Here is a 22,496-nt window from a genome sequence, read left to right as displayed (position 1 = left end):
CAGAGCCATCAATGGGAAGGCTCCGTCTACTGGCCCCCCCGGAAGGAGCCCCCAGATTCCTGGACAAGTGTGTATGACTAATGCAATTAAAACTGCAGAGCATCCCACTTGGAAGGGACGGAACCACTTCCCAGTAGTCACGGTCCCTCCATCAGCAAGACGCCCCTTGCAGACCTAAGTGGATGAATGCGGAGAAATGTAGTTGGGAAGCAGAGCACCAGGGTCCGCAGAGCCAGGTTCCCGACTGGCTCTGCTACCTATCCCACCACCCCCCCACAACCCCCAGCCAGGAAGGGACAGCCGAGACCCAGGGACCGCAGTACTACTGCCCAGGCGCCACACGCAGCACAGCCAGAGCCATCCTCACCCTTCTTTCACACTTACCCATTCTCTCGCTCAAGTATGCCCATGCTCGCCCCGTGTAGTGTGACACTCAAACCCACACACATACTCTGCGGTTGTGCATTGAGGGCCAGCCTCCGCCCAGGGCCCAATGAAGGTTCTAGCCTGAGTAGTCCGCCAACCCCCCCTGCAACAGGCCCGAGCAGTTACCAGAGGGCGTCGGACCGCTAGGGCAGGCAGCGCCCCACCCGAGCAGGGGCAGCGCCCCAGGGGAGAGACACCCCTTCGGGCACAGGCAGGCACCCCCAGAGGGAGTCCCCCGGACGCAGGTCACCCAGGTCTCCACCCCCAGGTCCGCCCCCGCACACCGGCAGGGAGGCCCGCCTCCGGCTCCCCGGAGACAGGCACACGCCAACCCTCAAAGTGGTCCCACCCCGGCACAGGGCCGCCGGTCTCAGCAGCCACCACACCCCCGCCGCAGGGGACCCATGCGGCCAGCCCAGAGTCCACCAACCCGTTGTCCCGGTTCCTTAGGCAGGCAGGCACCACCAACCACTAGTCACCCCCCCACCACTGTGCCAGACATGACGCAGCACCCGAGCCCCACGCATCCTTACCTGGAAATGGAATCAATCAGAGTATAGTTTTGGTCATTGATTTGATGAAGCAGACAATGTGTCTAAGGTGGTATAATCTAACAAGCTGTTCAGGTATTGAGTAATGCTTAATTTTTTTTTAGTTTTCCAGTTCATGAGGATGATTTTCTTTGCGACACAGAGGGCAGAAAGAAGTGTGTGTGATGAGTTTGTCTCTAGATCAAGCCCACTTAGATCTCCTAGAAGACAAAGTGCAGGGGCTGCTGGGATTGGACAGCTTAACTGGGTTGACAGGTGTTCACATAATCTTTGCCAAAATTGCTGCACAGGTGAACATGACCAGAATGCATGTAGGAATCTATCTGCTGTGTTATCTGTACAGTGAGGGCAAATATTTGAGTTTGTGAGACCCATTTGGAACATCCTTTGTCCTGTATAGTGAGTTCTATGAAGAATTTTGTATTGTATTAGTTGTAAATTTGTATTTTTTGTCATTCTGAATAAATTAGAACATATGTTATTCCAGAACGTGTAATTAGTGGTGATATTGAGATCAGCTTCCCATTTAGAGATCGGAAGGCTCACTGTCTGGTCTACATTGGAAATTAAGATATAGATTTTGGATACTGTCCTTTTCCCTGATATATCAATAAATCGCTCTATTACTGGTGGTGGTTGCATGTGGATGGCAGTATTCTTACTTTTTGCATTAAGTATTGACTTTAGTTGTTGGTATTCTAAGAAATTGGCACTAGTGATTTCATAGTGAGACACTAATTTGTCGAAAGAGGTAAACTTGCCTCTCGTGAAAACATATTTCAGATGTGTTATCCCTTTGATATGCCAAGTTGGAAAGTGTATTGCCTTTTTGTTTTGTATGATGTCTGGATTGTTCCAGAGAGGTGTGTTTTGGCAAAGAGTAAGCGAAGACCCATTAATTTTAAGAAACTCCCACCAGGCTTGCAGAGATGCTTTTATGCTAATGTTCTGGTAACAACTATGATGTTTGATTTTGGTGCTGATAAAGGGCAGATCTGCAACTTTAATATTTCCATAAAATGTTTGTTCAATGTCTATCCAGGAGGAGTCTGCTGGTATGGGTTTTATCCATTTGTGGACATGGTTCAGTCTATTGGCAAGAAAATAGTGGTGGAAGTTAGGTAGTTCTAGGCCGCCGCAGCGTCTGGATTTTTGAAGAGTTTTTAAACTAATTCGTGGTGGCTTGGTTTTCCACAAAAACTGTGAGATGTAGGAGTCTAATGTCTTAAACCACGCCTGGGCTGGCTGAGTTGGAATCATTGAAAATATGTAATTAATTTTTGGCAGGATCATCATTTTTATGGTGGCAATTCTTCCCATAAGTGAAATGGGTAAGGTCTGCCATCTTTTGAGGTTGGCTTCTATTTGTTTTAATAATGGATTGTAGTTTAGATCAATAAGCTCTGATAGCCTAGACGACAATTCAATGCCCAAGTATTTAATGTTCCCTGAATGGAGTGTGGTAGAGGAGATGTTAGTCACCTTAAGGTTAAGTGGTAGCACTATAGATTTGGTCCAGTTAATAGAGTACTCTGAAAGTCCTGAGAATTCATCTATGAGGCTGATAGTTGTAGGAAGAGACGTCTGTGGCTCCAGGAGAAACAGTAACACATCGTCAGCATATAAACTTATTTTATGATTTACTGATTTGGTCGATATTCCAGTAATTCCTTCATGCTGTCTTATTGCTGCGGCTAGAGGTTCAATAAATATTGCAAATAGTGATGGGGAAAGTGGGCAGCCCTGTCTTGTCCCTCTATGCAGATTAAACCTTGGTGAGATCTGGTTGTTTGTTCTGACTGCAGCGTTTGCTGAGTTGTATAATATTTGGATCCAGTCTATGAATGTTTCCCCAATGCCTAATTTGTGCAGAGTGGCTAAAAGAAACTTCCAGTTTACTCTATCGAAAGCTTTTTCTGCATCTAAGGAGACGATGGCTGACTCTAGTTTATGGATGGTGACATAATCAATTAAATTAATTAGTCTGTTCATATTGTTTGTTGACTGTCTACCTTTAATGAAGCCTGTTTGATCAGAGTGAATTATATATGGAGTGATTTTTTCTAATCTTCTAGCAAGTGCTTTACACACTATTTTTAGATCTACATTTATTAGTGAAATTGGTCTATAACTCGATGGGAGTGTAGGGTCTTTTCCTGGTTTTTGGAGCAGGCTTATGAAGGCAGAATTCATATTCGTGGGTAATGAATGTTGTTGTTTAATTTCAGCCAACATTTCGTAAAAGCTGGGTGCCAGCATGGACCAGAACTCTTTATAAAATTCAGTTGGGAATCCATCTGGTCCTGGAGCTTTTTTATTGGGCATCTCCTGCAGAGCTTCATGTAGTTCTGCCAAAGATAACAATGAGTCTAGAGTTGTAGATTGTTCTTCATTTAGCTTTGGCAGTTCTAGTTTATTCAGAAACGCCTCTATGGCTGAGGTGGGTGGATCTATTTGGGACGTATATAACTCTTGGTAAAAGTTTTTAAAGGTATCATTTATTTCATGGGGATCACGAGTGATGTTGCCGTCCTTATTAGTTATTGAATGGATGATTTGTTTCTCTTTATTATTTTTTAATTGGTTAGCTAGAAATTTACCACATTTATTAGCATGGTCAAAGTTCTCCCAGCGTAATTGGTCTATCTGAAACTGAGTTTTGCAATCAATTATATTATTTAATTTCAGCTTTAGATTCTTTAGGTCTTCTAGGACATCATTGGTTGGAGAGGCTGCATATTTAATCTCTAGAGATTTTATTTTTTGCTCTAATTCTAATTCAAGTAACATGCCCTTTTTTTTCTTGTGTGATGAATATGAAATAATTCTACCGCGCATAACTGCCTTCCCAGTCTCCCAAAGAACACAGGGTGAGATTTCCGGTGTATCGTTGATTTCTATAAAGGTTTTCCATTCTCTCCTGACATAACGGATGAAGTCTTGATCATTGAGTAATGATGTATTAAACCTCCAATTCCTGGTTGATGGTGTGGCTGTCTTAATCAACGAAATGGACATTGGTGCATGATCACTGATTGTGATAGAGTGAATATTGGTGTCAGAGACATCTTGTAAGACTGAGTTATTTACTAAAATATAATCTATACGGGAGTGAGAGTGGTGAACTGGCGAGAAGAAGGTATATTCCCTGGATGTAGGATGAAGAGAACGCCATGTGTCACAGAGACCGAAATCATCCATGTACTGTTTTAAGGTCTGTACTGATTGCCAGTTCCTGTTGCTCACAGCTTTGCTTAGCCTGTCCAACTCTGGGTTTAATACTAAATTAAAGTCCCCTCCTACTATAAGTTTGGAACCAGAGTGAGCAGACAGTGATGTGAAGAAGCTGTGAAAGAAAGAGGGGTCGTCAGCATTAGGGCCATACACATAAGCTATGCAATATTCAATGTTTCCTATCAAGATATTAATGATTATATATCTCCCTTCTGGATCTACAATGGTATCGTTATGCGTAAAGTTAATCTTTTTATTTTACATGATGGCGACCCCTCTTTGTTTAGAATTGTAACCGGCTAAGTAAGCATGTGGGAACTCTGCTGATGCCAGAGTGTAATTTATAATTTTGGGAATATGAGTTTTCTGTAGTAAAACAATGTCTGCTTGTAGGGTTTTCAAATGGTTAAATATTTTAAATCGTTTCTCCTGCTTATTGATTCCACGTACATTCCAAGTGACAATCTTCAGTGGTGTCATATCTTACCTGACTGCTGTGGATCACTAGTCTTGTGTGTATGTAGTGTGACAGACTTTAGGTGTGTGGCTAACCTTAAGTACCTGTGTGTTCTGAGTTGTGTGTTATCTATGTATGTGCGCGTGTTTCCCCTGTGCAGTAGATGTTTGTGTGTGGCTGCTGGAGGGCTACATAGCTGGCTGACTATGTGGGAGAAGAATAGAGAAAAGGATGTAGACAGTGTGGAGTGAAAGTAGGTGAAGGAAAAAGAGTAAAGGGAAGGAAAATTAAAGTGAAAGGAAAGTGAGTGATTACATATGGGGGGGGCTTTGCAAAGTGAGTGAGTGAGTGACATTAGATTGACAATAAACATTTACATGAAACATCTGCGAGAGAACGAGTTTGAATACTGGATGTAAAGTTATAACACATAGTTGCATTGCATCTATTATTTTAACAAACCTTTTATATTAAACCATCTTTGTTACATACCACCTGCTAGTACAGCCACGGAGTTGCTTCCCGGTCCCGGTAGAGCTCTCCGTTGACGTACAGTTTGTCGACGCTGATGACAGCCCTGCAGCCTTCTGCCACAAACCTCTAACGGATGGGGAACAGTCGGCGACGACGGTCGAGGATCTCATTGGGGAACTGGTCGTTGACGCTGTAGTCGGTTCCCTTCAGCTGTCTGCCCCGGCTCTTAACCAGTTCCTTCGCCTTAAAGTCATGAAACTTGGCAACGATGGGTCGGGGGCGCTGGCCATCCGGTCGTCTTCCTCCAAGTCTATGCGAACGGTGGAACGCCATCTTGTCCACTGCGTCCGCTGGAATCTTCATCTGTTGTTTAATGAAGTTTTTAATTGTGGTTTCCGTGTTTTCCTCCGCCTTTTCTGGAATCCCCGAGAACACCAGGTTGTCCCTTATGCTGCGGGCCTGCAGATCGATGATACCTTATTTTATTTTTTTATTTTCGGCCGCTAGCTGAGCCACATCCTCCGTCAGGGACTGCACCGTTCCTTTCAGGGCCTCGTTCTCGGTGGCGAGAGAAATCACCTGCTGCTGGCTAAATTCCAGGGAGTCGCGGAGGGCCATAAACTCTTTGTGGAGGAGTTCCACTAGCGCCAGACGTGCGTCGAAGCTTGATATTTTTTTCTCGATTGACTCCAGGATGTCCGTTATGTTTTTATCCGCCGAGCTAGCTCCAGGTGACTCAGGTGAGTCAGACGGACGGGAACGCTTGTTGGGAGCCGTCTCCTTTTTCCCCATTACCAGACGCTCGAAGCACTCGTCGATGTACTCGAAACTTTCTTCGGTGTTATCCAGAATGGTAGGGTGGTTGATTATTTTCCGTAAAATAAGGTAGTTATTTATTTAAATTGGCGGATAGTTTGTCGCGCTGTTGTTTACTACCGGTGTCGCGCCGCCTTGTTGAATTTCTCGTGCTGTTCTCGCAGAGTCTCGCGTTCTCTCACAGCATCGCGTTCTGAGAGTCTCCCCGATTTAATTTTATTTATATAGCGCCAAATCACAACAAGGTTATCTCAAGGCACTTTACAGGGTAAGGTTTAAGACCTTACACAACTAAACCTAAAAGATCCTCAAAAAAACTACCTCTTTAATCAGGAAGAAACCTCCAGCCGACCCAGGCTGGATGTGGGCGGCCATCTGCCTTGGCCGGTTGGGATGAGGGGAGAAAGAGAGAGAAAAGCACAGCAACAACAACAAGCAACAACAGAGCACAGGCAAGATGGTTGGATCCAGAGCTTCCCATCAAAGACAGCTCTAAATCCGATGATACCTGTAGGTGAGGACAGAGCGGGGGAGAAGCACAACTACTGGAGAGAAAGAGACAAGGTTAGTTAAACATGGAACAATTATGGGAGGTTATTGGATAGAAGACATAGAAGGAGGAGCTCAGTGTATAAATGACGGCCCCCAGCAGTCTATGTCTCTTGCAGCTTAACTAAGAGATGGTTCTGATGCTTTATCAAAAAGGAAGGTTTTAAGTCTGATCTTAAAGGTGGAGAGTGTGTCAGCTTCTCGGACCTGAACAGGGAGCTGGTTCCACAGGAGAGGAGCTTGGTAGCTAAAAGCTCTGCCTCCCATTTTACATTTAAAGACTCGTGGAACCACAAGTAGCCCAGCACTCTGAGAACAAAGTGATCTGCTGGGAGCATGAGAAACTATAAGGTGTGTAAGATAAGAAGGTGATATATCATTAAGTGCTTTGTAGGTGAGTAGGAGAATTTTAAATTCTATGCTACATTTTACAGGCAGAGAAGCTAACGTAGGAGAATTGTGATCTCTCTTTCTAAGTCCCATCAGAACTTTGCCTGCAGCATTTTGAGTATTAGCTGGAGTTTTTTTTAAGGAGCTTCCTGGTAACAACCCTGCATGTTATTCTGACAATGATTCTTCCTTTGCCTGAACGGTACTGTAATCTCTGCCAGCACGTTAACGAACCCTGTCTGTCCACGGAACTGAGCCTGCCTGACCCAGTGTATTGTGCTTTACTGCTTACCCGTGAATGACCCTGCCTTTCTGGAATAAATCCCTTCTTTCAACATCCAAGTTTGTTTGTGTGGATCCGTCACCTACGATGTTCTGACAGCTTTAAGAGAGGATTCTTCTGATTTTAGCTATATTTCTAAGGTGAAAGTAGGTGGTCTTGGAGATTTGTTTAATGTATGATGTAAAAGAGAGATCCTGGTCAAAGATGACACCAAGGTTTCTAGAAGTAGAATCTAAAGCTAATGTTATGCCATCCAGGGTGGCTATCTGACTCAATAGTGTCTCTCTATAAGTTTTAGACCCAGCGATAAGAATTTAGGTTTTATCTGAATTTAGTTGAAGTAAGTTTTGGGACATCCAGGATTTGATGTCTTTTAAACAACTTTGAATATTGACTAGTTGATGTGTTTCATTTGGTTCCAAGGACATATATAGTTGAGTATCATCTGCATAACAATGAAAATTTATAGAATGCTTCCTAGTAATCTCATCTAGAGGAGACCTGTATAGACTGAACAGTATTGAACCAAGCACAGAACCCTGCGGTACTCCAAAGCTATTCCTGCATATAGAGAATTTGTCATTAACATAAACAAACTGGAATCTGTTCAACACTTAGGATTCAAACAATCCCAGTGCTGTTCCTTTAATTCCGATGCTATGTTCTAGTCTCTGTAATAGACCTAAGATCTAACAGGACAAGGAAAGAAACTAGACCATTGTCTGAAGCTAAAAGAAGATCATTAGTGACTCTAACCAGACCTGTTTCTGTGCTATGATTCTTTCTATATCCTGACTGAAAATCTTCGTACGGGTTATTCCCACACAGGTGGTGAGATAATTGTTTAGCAACGATTTTTTCAAGAATCTTAGAAATAAACAGTAAATTTGAAATGGGCCTATAGTTGCCTAGTTCTCCAGGGTCCAGAGTAGGTTTTTTCAATAAAAGTTTGACCACAGCCACCTTAAAAGCCTGTGATACATAGCCTATTAGTAAAGATTGGTTGATTTGATTTAATATGGACGAGTTGATTAAAGGTAGAACTTCTTTAAGTAATGTGGTTGGGACTGGATCTAAAAGACAAGTGGACGACTTGGAAGAGTTGATTATTGGAGTTAACTCCATATGAGTTATGGGGAAGAAGTTGTCTAGGTAAGACAGTGGATTTAAAGTGGTAAATTTAAAGTTGACAGTTCTATATAGTGCTTTCTGTCATTTGGAGGAAGTCACAGATGGATGTCTTCTCTAATGGTGATAGTTTTATTAGTAAAGTAGTTCATAAAGTCATTGCTGCTGAGGTTTAAGGGGATAGTAGACTCAACTGTTGCCTGGCAACAGTGCTGAAAAGAAACCTGGGGTTGTTTTTGTTGTCCTCAATTAAGGAGGAATGATGTGTTTTTCTAGCAGCACTAAGTGCTTTTTTATATATATTATTAGACCTTCCATTGCCTTTCCATTCTATGCAGTTTACATTTATTTTGTTGGAACGCCACTGTCTTTCTAGTTGTCTAGTCCTTTGCTTTAGGCTGCGGATCTCTAAGTTATACCAAGGAGCTAACCTCCTCTGATTCACTGCCTTCTTCTTTAGAGAAGCCACTCTATCTAACATTGAACGCAGAGAAGCTGCAGCATCATCTACAAGACAGTCAACCTGTTCATAAGGATTAAGGTGGCTGTTCTCTGACTGATGAGGCAAAAGATGGTCATCTGCTTGAATCTGGCAACAGCGTTGTCAGATAATCATCTGCTATAGTAAGATTTCTTTCTAGCTGCTGTTAGGTCAATTATGGTAAATTCAAACATCAATAAGAAATGGTCAGATAACACATGGTTTTGTGAACGTACTATTAAATTATCAATTTCAACTCCATATGACAGGACAAGATTAAGGTTAGGGTTAAAAAGATGAGTGGGTTTATTTACCTGCTGAGTAAAACCAATAGTGTCTATTAATGAGTTATAAGCAGTGCGAGAGTGAGAAAAGCTCAGAGTGAGGCTCTCACGCTCACTGAGTTAGTGTATAACTATGTTTAGGTTTAGGAGTAATTAATAAATCTGAGTTATAAATTGCTGCTTCTCCTCCACCTCTACCTGTACTTCTAGGAACATGATAGTTAATGTGACTCTTTGGAGTCGACTCATTTAAAGTAACATATTCATCCTGTGCAGCCAGGTTTCAGTGAGACAGAACAGATCTATGTGATGGTCACTTATCAAGTGATTAATTAAGAAGGATTTAGATGAGAGAGATCTGATATTGAATAAACCACACTTTATTAACTTACTGTTACTTTGTTCTGTAAGAGGAACCGTTTTGATGTTTTTTAAATTCTTATACGTACTCCTCTTTGATTTGTGATTTCTATAGTTTAGGTGGTTCTCTTGATTCCTCTTACCCTACAACTAGCTTAAACCTGTTCTCCACTTCCATACCAAAAAACAGTGCATTGATGGGGAGAGTACTGATGCTGCACTGGAGCTGATACATGGAGCTGGACAGGATAGCTGTAATATTGTTAGGGTTGACTAGATGACAAGGGTTCTCTATCTGGCCTCCTAATTGTAGTTGGAGCATAGACTTGAGGCTGGAACATTGTTGCTGTAATGTCTCTTTAATTTGAGCTATTTCTGTACCAAGGGTCTTGAGTGAAGCTACACTCAGTTCAGCTATTTCTGAGATCAATTCAGTGGGTTGCAGGCAACAGATGTTGCTTTGTCCAGCTGTGCAATATTTACAACTGGCTGCACTGTGCTATATGTTTTTTTAATTTCTCCTTTCTGCTTCACTGGCAAAGACAGTTAACCTCTAACAGGCGCTCATCTGAAGTCCCAGCATGTCCATCCTGATGCTGTCATTCTGCAAGCCAGTCAGTATTGTGTGCAGGCACATATGTTGAAGTAAAGCTGGGTCATAATTGAGGGCAGACTCTGACTCTTGTGATGCAAACAACACCTTCTGTCTTAAGTCTAAATTTTGCATCAGAATGCTTTGTGGAGTTTCTTTGCTGTGTTGAACTTCTGAAGCAAGTTCTTGTTAAGTTCTGTAGTGCTCTTCTCTTGTAAATGTGAATGCAGGATGTGTCTGTTTTGTCTTTATGCTAAAAAACGATGTCATACAAAGTGTGGTGAATACCAACATTATTTAAAAACATATTTTAAACATATTAAAAGTGTCAATGGCGTTTAAGGTGGCGGACCCACATGCACAGCTCCAGCTCCAGACAGGATTTGGATAGAATAACACGGTTTTTATTCTTACTCAGACAAGGTCAGTTCAGGCAAGAAGCCCCACTACAGATCACCACACACACACACACACACACACACACACACACACACACACACACACACACACACACACACACACACACACACACACGAACACACACACACATACACACACACACACACACACACACACACACACACACACACACACACACACACGAACACACACACACATACACACAGGGGGAGGGTACTGTTAGTACTGTGAATGTAAGTGCGAATGCAGCACAAGCAGTTATAATAGAGGAGCTTTAGCCCAACTGCTGATGTCTAGCCAGTGTTGTCACACAATAAGCTGGACACGTGTTTCCAAAGCAGCATAGCTGGAACGTGGGGTCAAAGAACAATAGAGAGCATTGACTTGAGATCCACAGGTCATGCACGCTAGCTGAACAGCTCATTAGACTACAAGGCAGTTGATCTTAAATGAGCGTGGGCACTGGATCCTTTCTAATCATGGTTGTTTCTTTGCATAGTTGACTTGCAAGCTTCATAATTGTCAGAAATGAATACATTACAATAATGACTGATTTTACACGTGTTTTTTCCAAGCATGTTTTTTAAAGGCAACGTTTAGGCATTTTTTTTCCCTTCTTTAACTTCCAGATGGCCTGACAGGAGAAGCAGTTGAACTCATAACACTGGATACAATTTCACAACCATCGTTAAAATCTCAGTGTCACACATTCAGACAGATTATTCAGATGATTTGACACCTAGTGTTTTGTTTGGGCAATGATTTTGAAATCTCAAAAGTAAAACTAGCTTTTCTGCAAACATTGTATACCTCAATAAATTACATGCCAATGACAGGATTGAGACTGACGCTGTCTTATCGCCACAGTTCATGTCCAGGTGATGGTGTGTATCTCTTTTCTGTTTCTCCTTACTTGTAAATACGGTGTTTCGAGTGTATTCTAAAGGACAACTAGAAAAAGTAATTTCTCGAGAAATTACGTGGGAGAGCTGATCTGCTGCCGCAATGATGACAAACGCTGATTAAGCTGCTGACGTCAAAAAGTTGACTACGTCCAAAAGTTGACTACGGCAAAACGATGAAAACATTGACAAAGATTAAAACGATGACAAAAGATGGCGATTAAAAAGATGACCAAGGTCATACAAGATTAAAAGTATGAAAATGATTCAAAGTTGACAAAGGTAAAAAGATGTCCAAGATTAAAAAGTCTTTAAATAATCAGAATTAACCATTTAAAGGCAAAAACAGTGCAGTTAAAGCTAACAAATGGCATTGGTGCTTTTATTTTGAAAGGACATAGAGGAAGCACCTGTGGGTAATTACCAAACTGTTAATCTATCTTTAAATAGTCATTATTACCCATCTAAACGGAGATGGGTAATAAAAAAAAACGGATATTGCTATTAAAGCTAATTATTTTACTTGGTGCTTTTATTTTGAAAGGATTTAGAGGAAGTGTGTGCTTAATTACTACACAATCCAATAGTGGAGTTGACTAATTAGTAATAAGCATGGAACTGCTCTGTACACTGAGCATCAGGACTTTGACCTGTCAGTCAAATCTGCAGCTGCGCCGTCACCATGGAGACGAAAGGCGGGAAAATCAGGCTCACTCTGCTCTGTAAAAGCAGACTTTCACCCTTGATAAATAGGCTTATTCCAGCAAAACCATAATAGTTATTACAAAAATATTTTTTTTTTATGAATCACAAGGCTTCAATGAGCAAATGGTGATCCCTGAACATGTGGAGTTAATTTTATGTTTGAGGACAAAAGTTTGTAGTCACAGTCGCAATTTCAAAATATGTCTCCTCTGTTTTTCTCCAGACGTCTGCCGAAAATTATCATTAGAGTCTATGGGAGAATTTCAGGATCTCTCTGCGCTTTGAGGTCCATAGCGACTAAAGTATAGGTCTGAGGGTAAAGCCAGACACATCATTAGAAAGAACACAAGTATGACTACGATTTAGTGAAATAATTACGTTAATAGAGTAAAAATTGTGGCTCTAGTGACGAGTTAAAGACAGATGTTCTGTCTTTAAAAAGCGAACTCTGTCACTCTAGCTGTGACATCACGCACTCTAGCTCAAGCAATACACACTAATGGAAAAGCTGAAAATTTAACAAAAACCACCCAATGTTTAAACGCTTAAAAGTTGAAAAGTATAGAAGATACGAGGACGCTGATTTACACGGAGAACGTTGAAAGATGATTGACGCCTTTGAAGTTGATGACGTTTCTACGCCAAAGTATGACGATGACAGACGCTGACGAAAAGAGGCAAGTTGACAAAAAGTTGAACGATGATTCCCATAGACGACCATTAAAAAAAAACGACGAAAAACGTTGAATAACGTTAAAAGTTGATAAGCTGAAAACGTGAAAAGTAATAGTAATCTCCTAAAGATGACACACGTTTAGAAAGTTGAACGGGGATTCTACGACGAAGCGTTGAGACGATGAAAGCGACCGAAAACTGCGACCGAAAAGAGCGAAGATATCAATAGTGTGAGAGCTGTTCAGCTCTCACACTAATAAAGACCGAAGATATCAAAAGTGTGAGAGCTGTTCAGCTCTCACACTACAGTATATGGTGAATTGGTAGAGAAAACAATGTGCTCAGATATGCTCAGTCAACTTACCTTAGATACTGACTTCTTTAAACCTAGGATTGTCTCAGATACACCATAGTGGAAAATGTTTCTATACCCAGGACCTGAGTATCAGAGAATCACTGAACAGACCTTTGACTTTTTACTCTTCAGGTTGACATGTCCAGCTTCTTTTTTTCTCTTTTATCCCTGGGACTTCGAAGAAATTCCCCAAAAGCCATACAGTGGAAAATATGTACACTGTACAGACATCTCCCACATCTATTTCAGTAACTGTCTGCCCTTCAAGCTGATGTCTTTTAGCCTTGACCGATGGAATTTTATCATCAGTATCATTAAAAAACACAATCTCACACATAAACTGTGGTTCTGACTTACCTGGTTATTTTCAAATCCAGCGCATTTGTGAGAAAAATTCCTTTGTTCAGCTGTGGTACAGATGGACTCTTCTTGTGTACATGTGACATTTATTTTGCCCTCACTCTCTAACAGTTTTTCAGTATTTTCACATTGTACCTCTTTCTCTCTCACCTCCTCTCTCCTCTCCCTGATTGTTCTCTCTTCTCTGGTATCACTAAATGTCCCAGTGGGCATGTGTCTGTGTGAGACACACACTCTAACTTTCCGATGTAGGCTGTGTGTTTGCTCACATAGGAACCTCCCATTTACCTTATTCCACCTTTCTGTAACTTATTTATATTTAAAATAACATTTTGCAGTTAATGCCTTATTGTGTAAACTAGTTGCTTCACTACAGAGCAACCACAATATTTGGATTTATTGCAATATAGGAAAAGGAGCCCCAAACATGAAAGCCCAGAGAATACCAGAGAGATATAGTAAAGGTACAGTGATTGGGTCACTCTACAAGCAGTCGGTCAACTGTCTTGTTCAACAGTAGAACACAGATAAATGTAATGACTTCTCAGCTCTGTCCACAGAAGGGTGGACATCAGGCTGGTGCGCAAGTTGGAAAAAAAAATTAAGTCAGAATTGGCACGTGACTTTTGTATAGCAAAGATGGCTTAGGAAGCGGCTTTTTAGTTAGAGTTTTGTTGCTGATATGGCTTAATTGGTCTGTAATGATGTACATGTAAGGGTTTTCTTTATAATTGACTTACATTAGATTTGAATCAAGTCTTTGCTCTTTCTCTACAGACACATCATGAGTGAACTGATTGAAACAGAGAAGCTATATGTAGAGGAGCTGCAAAGCATCATGGAGGTACAGCTCCAGCTGTTTTATTCCTCACACTGCTGGAATATGTACTGATATAGTTTTTATTTTTCACTTATGCAATTCATTTGTGTTTGTATTATGTATTTAATGGATTATATGATTTACTGTATGGTAACCTTTAGCATTGTTTTTTATAACTACAATACATAATGGCAAATACTTTCTAATATCATTCTCTGTGACTGTCTCAGATTGGAAAAATGTTTTATTCTGTTATCAGACGAACATTGTTTTCCTCCTCTCATCTTACTTATCTCCCTTGCAGGGTTACTTTGCAGAGCTGGTCAACTCGAAACTTAGCCATCTTATCCCCCCTTCCCTAGAGAACAAAAGAGACGTGCTGTTTGGAAACCTGCCAGAAATATGTGAATTTCACAACAAGTAGGTGGAATGTTTCTTTTGTTCGCTGACCTGACTTAAACATATCTTGGCAGCACTGGCAAATACAAAAGACACAAACTCCACACTAGCAGAGACCACTACAGAAAATGTAATTTAAGAACAAGACAACAGCAATGTTGTTTTTTTTTCAAGCAAACCAATGTGCCCTTTCAAAAAAGTACAGCAGACAAACGACAACAGCTGCTGGCACCAAGTGTAGCAAGTGCAGACGCTTTATAAAACAACTGGATTTATTGTAACGTCAAGTCACAGTGGTCGCAAGTTAATTTGGCTGCTGCTGTTGAATGAGAGTGTAGTGGATTCAAATTATTAATAGTTTGATATTAATGCAGAAACATTAATATACCTCGAAGTTGGGGCACCAGGTTTGTTTTAAAGCTGAAACCACGCTTGTATCAATCTAGCCAGAGCCAGATGTCAATTCAATGAGTTATCAGTTATGAACAACAATAACCACTTTCTTGTGACAAAATCAGTCTCTTATGCCGTGAATTCTTGTCGCAGTTCAGTGACCTCTGCTTAAACCTGAAGAACAATGCACACAAAACCAGATTCTTTTTAACGTTTTATTATTCTAACACTACTGGATATATGAATAACATAATATGGAAATTCTCAAATAAACAGAATAGAAAATGAGAGAACGATCAGAATGAAATGATGAACAGTGAATAAATCAATGAGTGAAAGCACAAGGAATGGTCAAGACCTGAGTGTGTGATGGCTTTGATCAAGCGAAAAGAGTATTTGTCTCTAACTAATTCAAATCTAAGGACAACTAATGAATTTGGAATGTTCAATTTTAGCGCCTTGAGAAACACCAGACTTCTCAGAGGATTAGAGATGTTCGTCTTGCCTTAGTTTGGAGCTGTAGGCCGCTGTGCACCGTCTCCCGTTACCGGTTGGTTGAGCAGGTGTGCCCTCTCTGGTCCAGGTGCCACGGCCTCTGGGCCAGGAATCGTCGCCCGCGGTGATGATGACGGCTCGGATTCAGCGAAGTAACAGTCGGCCAGGCTGGACTTTCAAGGTGTTTCAAAGCGTCAGCGCTGCTTAAACTAGCCCAAAAAGCAAACGGGCTGGAATCTAATTTAATTAGTTCGATCAAAAATAGCAAGTCAATTAATGACTGTTTGTTTCTTGATGACTTTCTAACGTTACAAAATTCGTTGTTCGTTCGAGTTTAACTTAGGTTTACAAAATTTAAGAACAAAAGAAAATTAAGGAAAAGTAATGCGACGCAAAAAGAAAAGGTGAAAGAAGTTTGAAGATAGAGGAAAATCCAACTCGCTTAGGGTGTCACTGGTTTAAATACCCCAGGGGCAGTGGTCACTGCAGGGCGGAGAAATGAGTTCAACCAGTGGTGAAGAGTTCCACCTCTTCAGATCAGGAATCAAACTATTTGATTTGGATTGCTCCTTAATCTGGGATAACTAAGATTTCCTCTTTTCATCAAGCTCAAAGTTCCATCACACCATAACTTAATAATGTTACATGTAATACACATGTAACGATTACTTTGACACTCAAATAAGCAGAGACGTCAGAATGGTTAAACAGCAATATTAAATGCATAGAATATTAAGGTACATGTATGTGGTCCCTTACAACGCTGTAACAAATGAAATGTTATTCATCATGACTGGTCTTGTCTTATGTAACACCCAGTAAACACTAAAACATACACGAATAATAAATGCAAGCAAAATCAAATTATAAATGACCTAATCTGGGCATTACTAATTAAACAATTGTAACACTTGAAAATGTAATACAATAATGAGGATACCTAATTGTAGCTGGTGGACATAGTCTATGTGTATGTTGCACAGATTAAAAGAAGTAAAGAAGGTGAGTATCTCTATTTCAACTTTGTGCCTACACACAAAGGAAAGCATGGTAATAAGCTGAAGTCTTTTTGTGACTTTAGGAATTTCCTGGCAAATCTGTAGATCAGGCATTAAACATCACATAGAAACCAATCTAATATCAAATGAAAACATTTTCTCCACAGAACACAATGGCATCTGTTTCATGGCAGTTGAAAGTTCTGGTGCATCTGAACCAGAACCTGTGTCCAAATGAAGTCTCTTGTTCTCTTGATGAGCACATTCCACATTTTATGGCTGGTGGTCCCAGTCCTGGGAGGGGCAGCTTCTCAGTGATAAATGTGACAGCCTGTCCTTTTGGCATGATAAGCAGAGGTGGAATCCCGAGAGATTTACAGGTAGATCAACAAAGTGGACTCATGGTTCTTTGATATGGACATTTGAGATGTTGGCGCCAATTGGTGCCTGTTGTGTTGTTACATGTTAGATATGTTTAAGGCACAGTAGTGAAAGATCAGTTACTGGTGCCTTAGGGGTTCTGTTTGTGGCTACCTGGTCTTTTTATTGGAGGGACAATAACGTGGTTGAGGGTTAATGTGGAACACCGGTCGCTGCATATTCTGCTGAGACTATGCAGTTTAGTACGTAGGAACAGCCTGTCATATTAGGTCCATGTTTCAAGTAGGACTCCCAGTATTGTCTGTTAAATGCACCTTTATTTTTCTTTGTAGTCGTCGGCTCTTCTCACTCCTCCTCCTCACTGGCTCTTTTACACTGGGAAAAGCAAGTTAGCTGTCAATGCCTTAACAATGTTTTGTCGTCTGTGCACGAGCTAAAGAGTCTTTACAGTTTTACAAGGCGTAATCTGACAGTTTTATTGTTGCTGGTGTTGTAGATGCGGAAGTAGCTAAAAGGAAATAAGGAATTGTTAGCTAAGCTTCTGTGACACTTTTACCTAGATTAGATCCTGTTGCCACTGCGGCAAAATAACCCAAAGCCACAGACTAGAAATGAGTTCAACTTGAAAACCGGAGGAGAAGGTAACAGTTGTAGGTAAGAGACGTGGCATAGTCAAGCACCTTGGCATGCATCAAGCATGAGTGGTAGACAAATTCTCCAAAATAAAGCATTGTTAAGAATCACACAATAAATAAAACAGAAATAATGTAAGTTAATTTTGTACCGGTACCGGCCTTCTGCCCAGGTGTTGGTGGCCACTGGTATAAAACAATGGTGCTCAAAATTTAAAGTAATATTTAAAAAACTGGCAAGTCTGTCAGTGTCCTCCTCAAAAAACCTTGCCACAAGAACTCAAAAACACAATGTGCTACATAGCACAACTGTACAGTATATTAGCCCTAGCCAGGCAGCGGGGAGGAAATCCTTTTGCATGCCTCATTCACCCTTGGCATGGATCTACAGATATGTCTATGCAGCTTCTTGAGCACAGGGGTTTCTGGTCATACACTTTCCACCACCATGATGAATATGCAGCACAAACATGTTAGAAAACCTCAGGTTATTTGTAAAGCAGTCACAATGGAAGCTGACAGTATCCCAACCAACAGGTTTGCTCTATCTGCGACTTCTTGTCCTCTTGCCCTCCTCTGATCTTCTTCTCCTCCTTCTCTTCCTTTTTGACCTATTCTTTCATTTCTCATCATGTTTTGTTGAAGAATGTGTTGTCAGGATGATGGGTTTTGTTGTGGTTTCTGTGTCATTTCTAGTTTTATTTTGAAATCTAGTTCCTCATCAGTAGTCTCGATCTGTCTTTTTTCCTGGTACAGTTCCAGACTCTTAAGATGCTCATCATGCCACCTCTTTTATTTTGTTGTTACTTCCAGCTGTGATCAGTCCTGTTTAGTTTCTGCTTTAGCTACCGATCATGTGATTCAATCAGACATTACACTCTGTATACTGTATGTAGACCAGCATGCTGCACAATGCTAGAGAATTGGACTTTGGTGTCTCAGTAAGGTGTCTATAACTTTTCATGCCAAAAACCTCTGTAGATCGCCCACACGGCCCGTCTAAAAATGTGTGTTTTAAGCTGTGTGTGTCGCAAGCCAAGTTGATCACCACACCTCTTTGAGGAAGCACATAGCCGTGATCCACCGCAGGGATCAAAAGTCACGGTCACTGAATCCACTGTAACAGCAAAACTGGCTACCTCGTCCTCATATTGGAGTTCAACCATATGTTTGATCCAAAATCTGACTCTGAAGTCGAATGGGAGGCTGTTGAAGTGGTTACACTTCGACTGGCACAAGGTACGTCTAACTGGCAATTTCACATTTAATTTAATTTATTGATTTATATAATACGCAACTTGATTAGCAGCTGCTTATGCTTATACTAACGGTTGCCAATAAGCAGCCTGAATTAATTAACAGAATATTCATAAAACTACAGCCTGTTTGGGAGCATAGCTTGCTAAACTAATATAAACTCATGTATATCAATATATCAAACTCGTGTATAATTTATCAAGTGCTAATTTATAACTAATAGAAATGTAATTATTGTTTTTTTCTTCATAAATTTGACAGTACTATGTCTGTGTGTATCTCAAGTCGTTGCAGGTTTCTAGCCTAAAGAAGTCTTGTCAGCTGGTGCTGGGGACCTCTAGGGTGAATAGTCCAAGTTGTTATCCCATCTTCCCTGGTCTTGTGGATCAGAGACAAGGCACCTATGTTGGATTTAGACCACCTGTGAAATACCTAAATTATTGTTTTTGTGGGAATACCTCAATAAAAGTTGAAATATTGTAAAACGTTTGTCTGTTTTCCCTCATAAAAAATAGTTCAGTGAAACAGCAATAGTCAAAGAATAGTCAAAGCCAACTTTATTGTCAACCAATGCACCAGCACTATAATGCTGGATAAGTTACCTTCACAGTTCAATGTGCAGACCACAAAATGAATGGGTAGGATTCATAGTTATGTTGAAAGCATAGTTTCTGAAGTGGAACAGGTACAGTCATGAGCAATTGGCTGGAGAGATGTGAGGATCTTTGTTGTCTTCATCACGTTTTGGAAGACATCAGAAGCTTCCAAGCTGTTAGCATCAACTGTTCTAGCCATTAGCATTCCTTACACAGGAGGGGAGCTAGATTATAACCAAAGAAACATCGGGAGTACATACATCAAATAAGTATCAAGCATGTACTTACGTTTGGGGAAGCAGCAAGTGGATCACGTCTTGTAGGAACAGAGCCCTTCTTCAACCTTAAGACCAGTAATAAATATACACTCGTTTTCAAAGCAGTCGGAGGTGAAATGATTTCCACACAGTACAAGTATTTAGGCAGCGGTGTCGGCGCCGGTCCATTTACAAGAATATCGATCCATAAAGTTCTCCTTTCTTGCTCCACTGGTAAAATGAAAAGGCTGCGATGCTGTTTGGAACAACCAACAACGAAGCACTTTCTGAACCCTAATGGCCCTATGTCAGTTCGTGTCACAGTGAGTGACTTCTTCTTTTCGTCTTTTAAATGGTGGGTGGCAACCAACTCAAAGGTGCATTACTGCCACCTACTATGCTAGAGTGCACAGTGAGTGACTGAAATGCAATGTTGCAGGTAACGTGACAAGTGAACGAACGAACGCTCCATGGGAACGAGTCCCAAAAGAACTGTAGTACTTGGTGCTCGCCACAGAGCCTGAGCTGTGAACGGTGAACGAGAACGATGAACTAAACCGCGCAGCCCGAGCTGCCTTTACGTGATGGCTGTTAAAGTGAAAGTAAAACTTATTTTGACAATTAGTGAGACTTTTAAAGCAAAAAGTAACAATAAGTTCCCTAAAATATTTACCTGGTGCATTGGTGAATTTATCTTTGTCACGATCTATGTCAGTTGCTGTTTAACTGAAAGGACTTCCTGTTCACATCTCATCTCTCATCTCAGCTGTTTCTCTGTCATTACCGGTTCCCATTATCCACACCTGTCTGTAATTAGTAATCAACACCAGTATATAGTCTCCACCTCTTACACACTCTAGCTGCCAGATTGTTGAGTGCTAGCACCACTTTCCAGCGTTCTTGTATAGTTATAGATACTTTTTTTGCTGATCTTGCCTGTCATTGACCTCCGATTCCTGCCTGACCCTCATCTGTACCTTTGCCCTGGATTGTGGTAAATTGTCTGACCGTCTGACCATTGAGTTTTGCCTAGCCCTTGTCTGTACCTTTGCCGAGCCTATCTGTGAACCGAACCTCTGCCTGTCTATTGGATCCGATCTTGCCTCTCCCTCTTTGTACCTGAAGAACTGAGATACACTGTGTACGACCCGGACCGTCTGACTACGCCAATACAATAAACATTGTTCTACTCCTCAAGCCCTCGAGTGTACTGTGCATGTGGGTCCAACATCTGCCGAAGCCTGACAATCTTGGCCAAAACGTGACATTATTATTATTATTATTATTATTATTATTATTATTATTATTATTATTATTATTATTATTATTATTATTATTATTATTATATTTTATGGTTGTGGCAGAGTATACAGGACCACAAAATTAACATGTTGATATAATGTTCACAAGTATTTATTTACAAACACACTTTACATTATATACATAATAACACTACACACATCTTCAAGAATTAAAGACCACTAATTAATTATGATTCCATGAATAAATAATATATTTCGGCTGCCAGGTGAAAAATAAATAAACGTCAGAAATCAGACATCGTTCATTTCCTTGTTTTTCAGTCCACACAGCACCGTAGCTGAGCCACAGCTGTGACGTGACAAAAGAACGAACGAACGATCCATGGGAATCCGTAGGAACGAATCAGGAACAAACTAAAGCGCTTGCTGCTCTACAGAGCCTGCGCAGTCCGGCTGTCACGTGACAAAAGAACTAATCCTTGAGGAACGACGCTCAGTTGAGTCAGTCCTGAACGAATCATTTCTGTATCCTGTTCTGCTGACTGATCTTAAGCAAGTGCTGCCATGTGGCGAGAGAAGGTACTGCAAGGAGGAGGAGAGAGAGAGGACTCGTTCCTCCCGAGTCATATGAAAGACTAGTTCATTATGCACGAATCGTTCACGAACGACACATCACTACTGCTTTGTAAGTTTAACCTGTGTACCAAACTGTAGAGATGGTGAAATCGAAGCCTTGTGAATCACTCAGCAACTACATGTTGTATGACACAGTTGAGCTGAAATCGACACATTGCTCGACACCATTTGACACAGTCAGAACAATGACATCCGCTGGTTGTGTGTGAAAACTGTATCGGAGAAGACGGACCATCAAACCCTCGCTGTTACAAGGTTGTTTAGGATCACGGTCCATTTTGTATTCTCAAATATAAGTTATTTAATCAAAGGTGTGTAATTGTGTTTCTCTATGGAAAATAATATATAAGTAGCCTTGATATGGTAAATATGTTTAATAGGCAGATGTTATTAGAGCTGTATTTGGTGCTTCTACAATTCCATTTAGTTAAGTCAAAACATTGCCATGTTTATAAAGCTTTGACATATTGAAACAACCAGTCCGTTTAAACTGCAGATAAGTCGCTCGGCAGTCACGTGACATATCAACACCTCTCGCTCTCATTGGTCACGTGATTTGGTACACGCTTAAGATTCTGCTTAACGACACTTCCACTTTAAAAGATCGATGCTGTCAAGTAGGAGGTCTCAAGTTGGACATCTCTACCAAATCGTGTTTTTATCTTGACTCGATCTTGCGTGCTTCTTATGTATTTTGTACGTTGACTCTGCCTTGCTGTTTATGACCACTGCCTGAAACTGATCGCTGCTGCATCGTTGGCGCTCCCTACCTGTGTACCGACCTTTACATGTCCGACTAATGATTGAGCATTAAAGCTTTGATCTAAACCTCATCTCTGAGCTGTGCATTTGGGTCCTACACACCTCGGTCCCTGACAGAACAATCTGGCCAGCATTTGGATCCAGCCAGCTCCCAGTAAGTCAGAGT

At 41.0% G+C, this 22,496-nt stretch overlaps 1 protein-coding gene across 23 annotated transcripts in view; it reads left to right on the top strand.

Annotated features, from left to right (window-relative positions):
- The window catches only part of mcf2l2 (MCF.2 cell line derived transforming sequence-like 2), a 156,332-nt gene that overhangs the window by 72,789 nt on the left and 61,047 nt on the right, over positions 1-22,496 (top strand). For all 23 annotated transcript variants that reach the window (XM_055507783.1, XM_055507776.1, XM_055507782.1 and 20 more), the window contains 2 exons: positions 14,220-14,286; positions 14,567-14,682. In XM_055507783.1, the coding sequence (XP_055363758.1) occupies positions 14,220-14,286; positions 14,567-14,682 (183 nt within the window). The remainder of the gene's footprint in view (positions 1-14,219; positions 14,287-14,566; positions 14,683-22,496) is intronic.

This window comes from Betta splendens, chromosome 4, assembly GCF_900634795.4.
Source record: "Betta splendens chromosome 4, fBetSpl5.4, whole genome shotgun sequence".
Lineage (NCBI taxonomy): Eukaryota > Metazoa > Chordata > Actinopteri > Anabantiformes > Osphronemidae > Betta > Betta splendens.
Note: the sequence above shows the minus strand (reverse complement) of the source record. Positions and strands in the feature narration are given on the sequence as shown.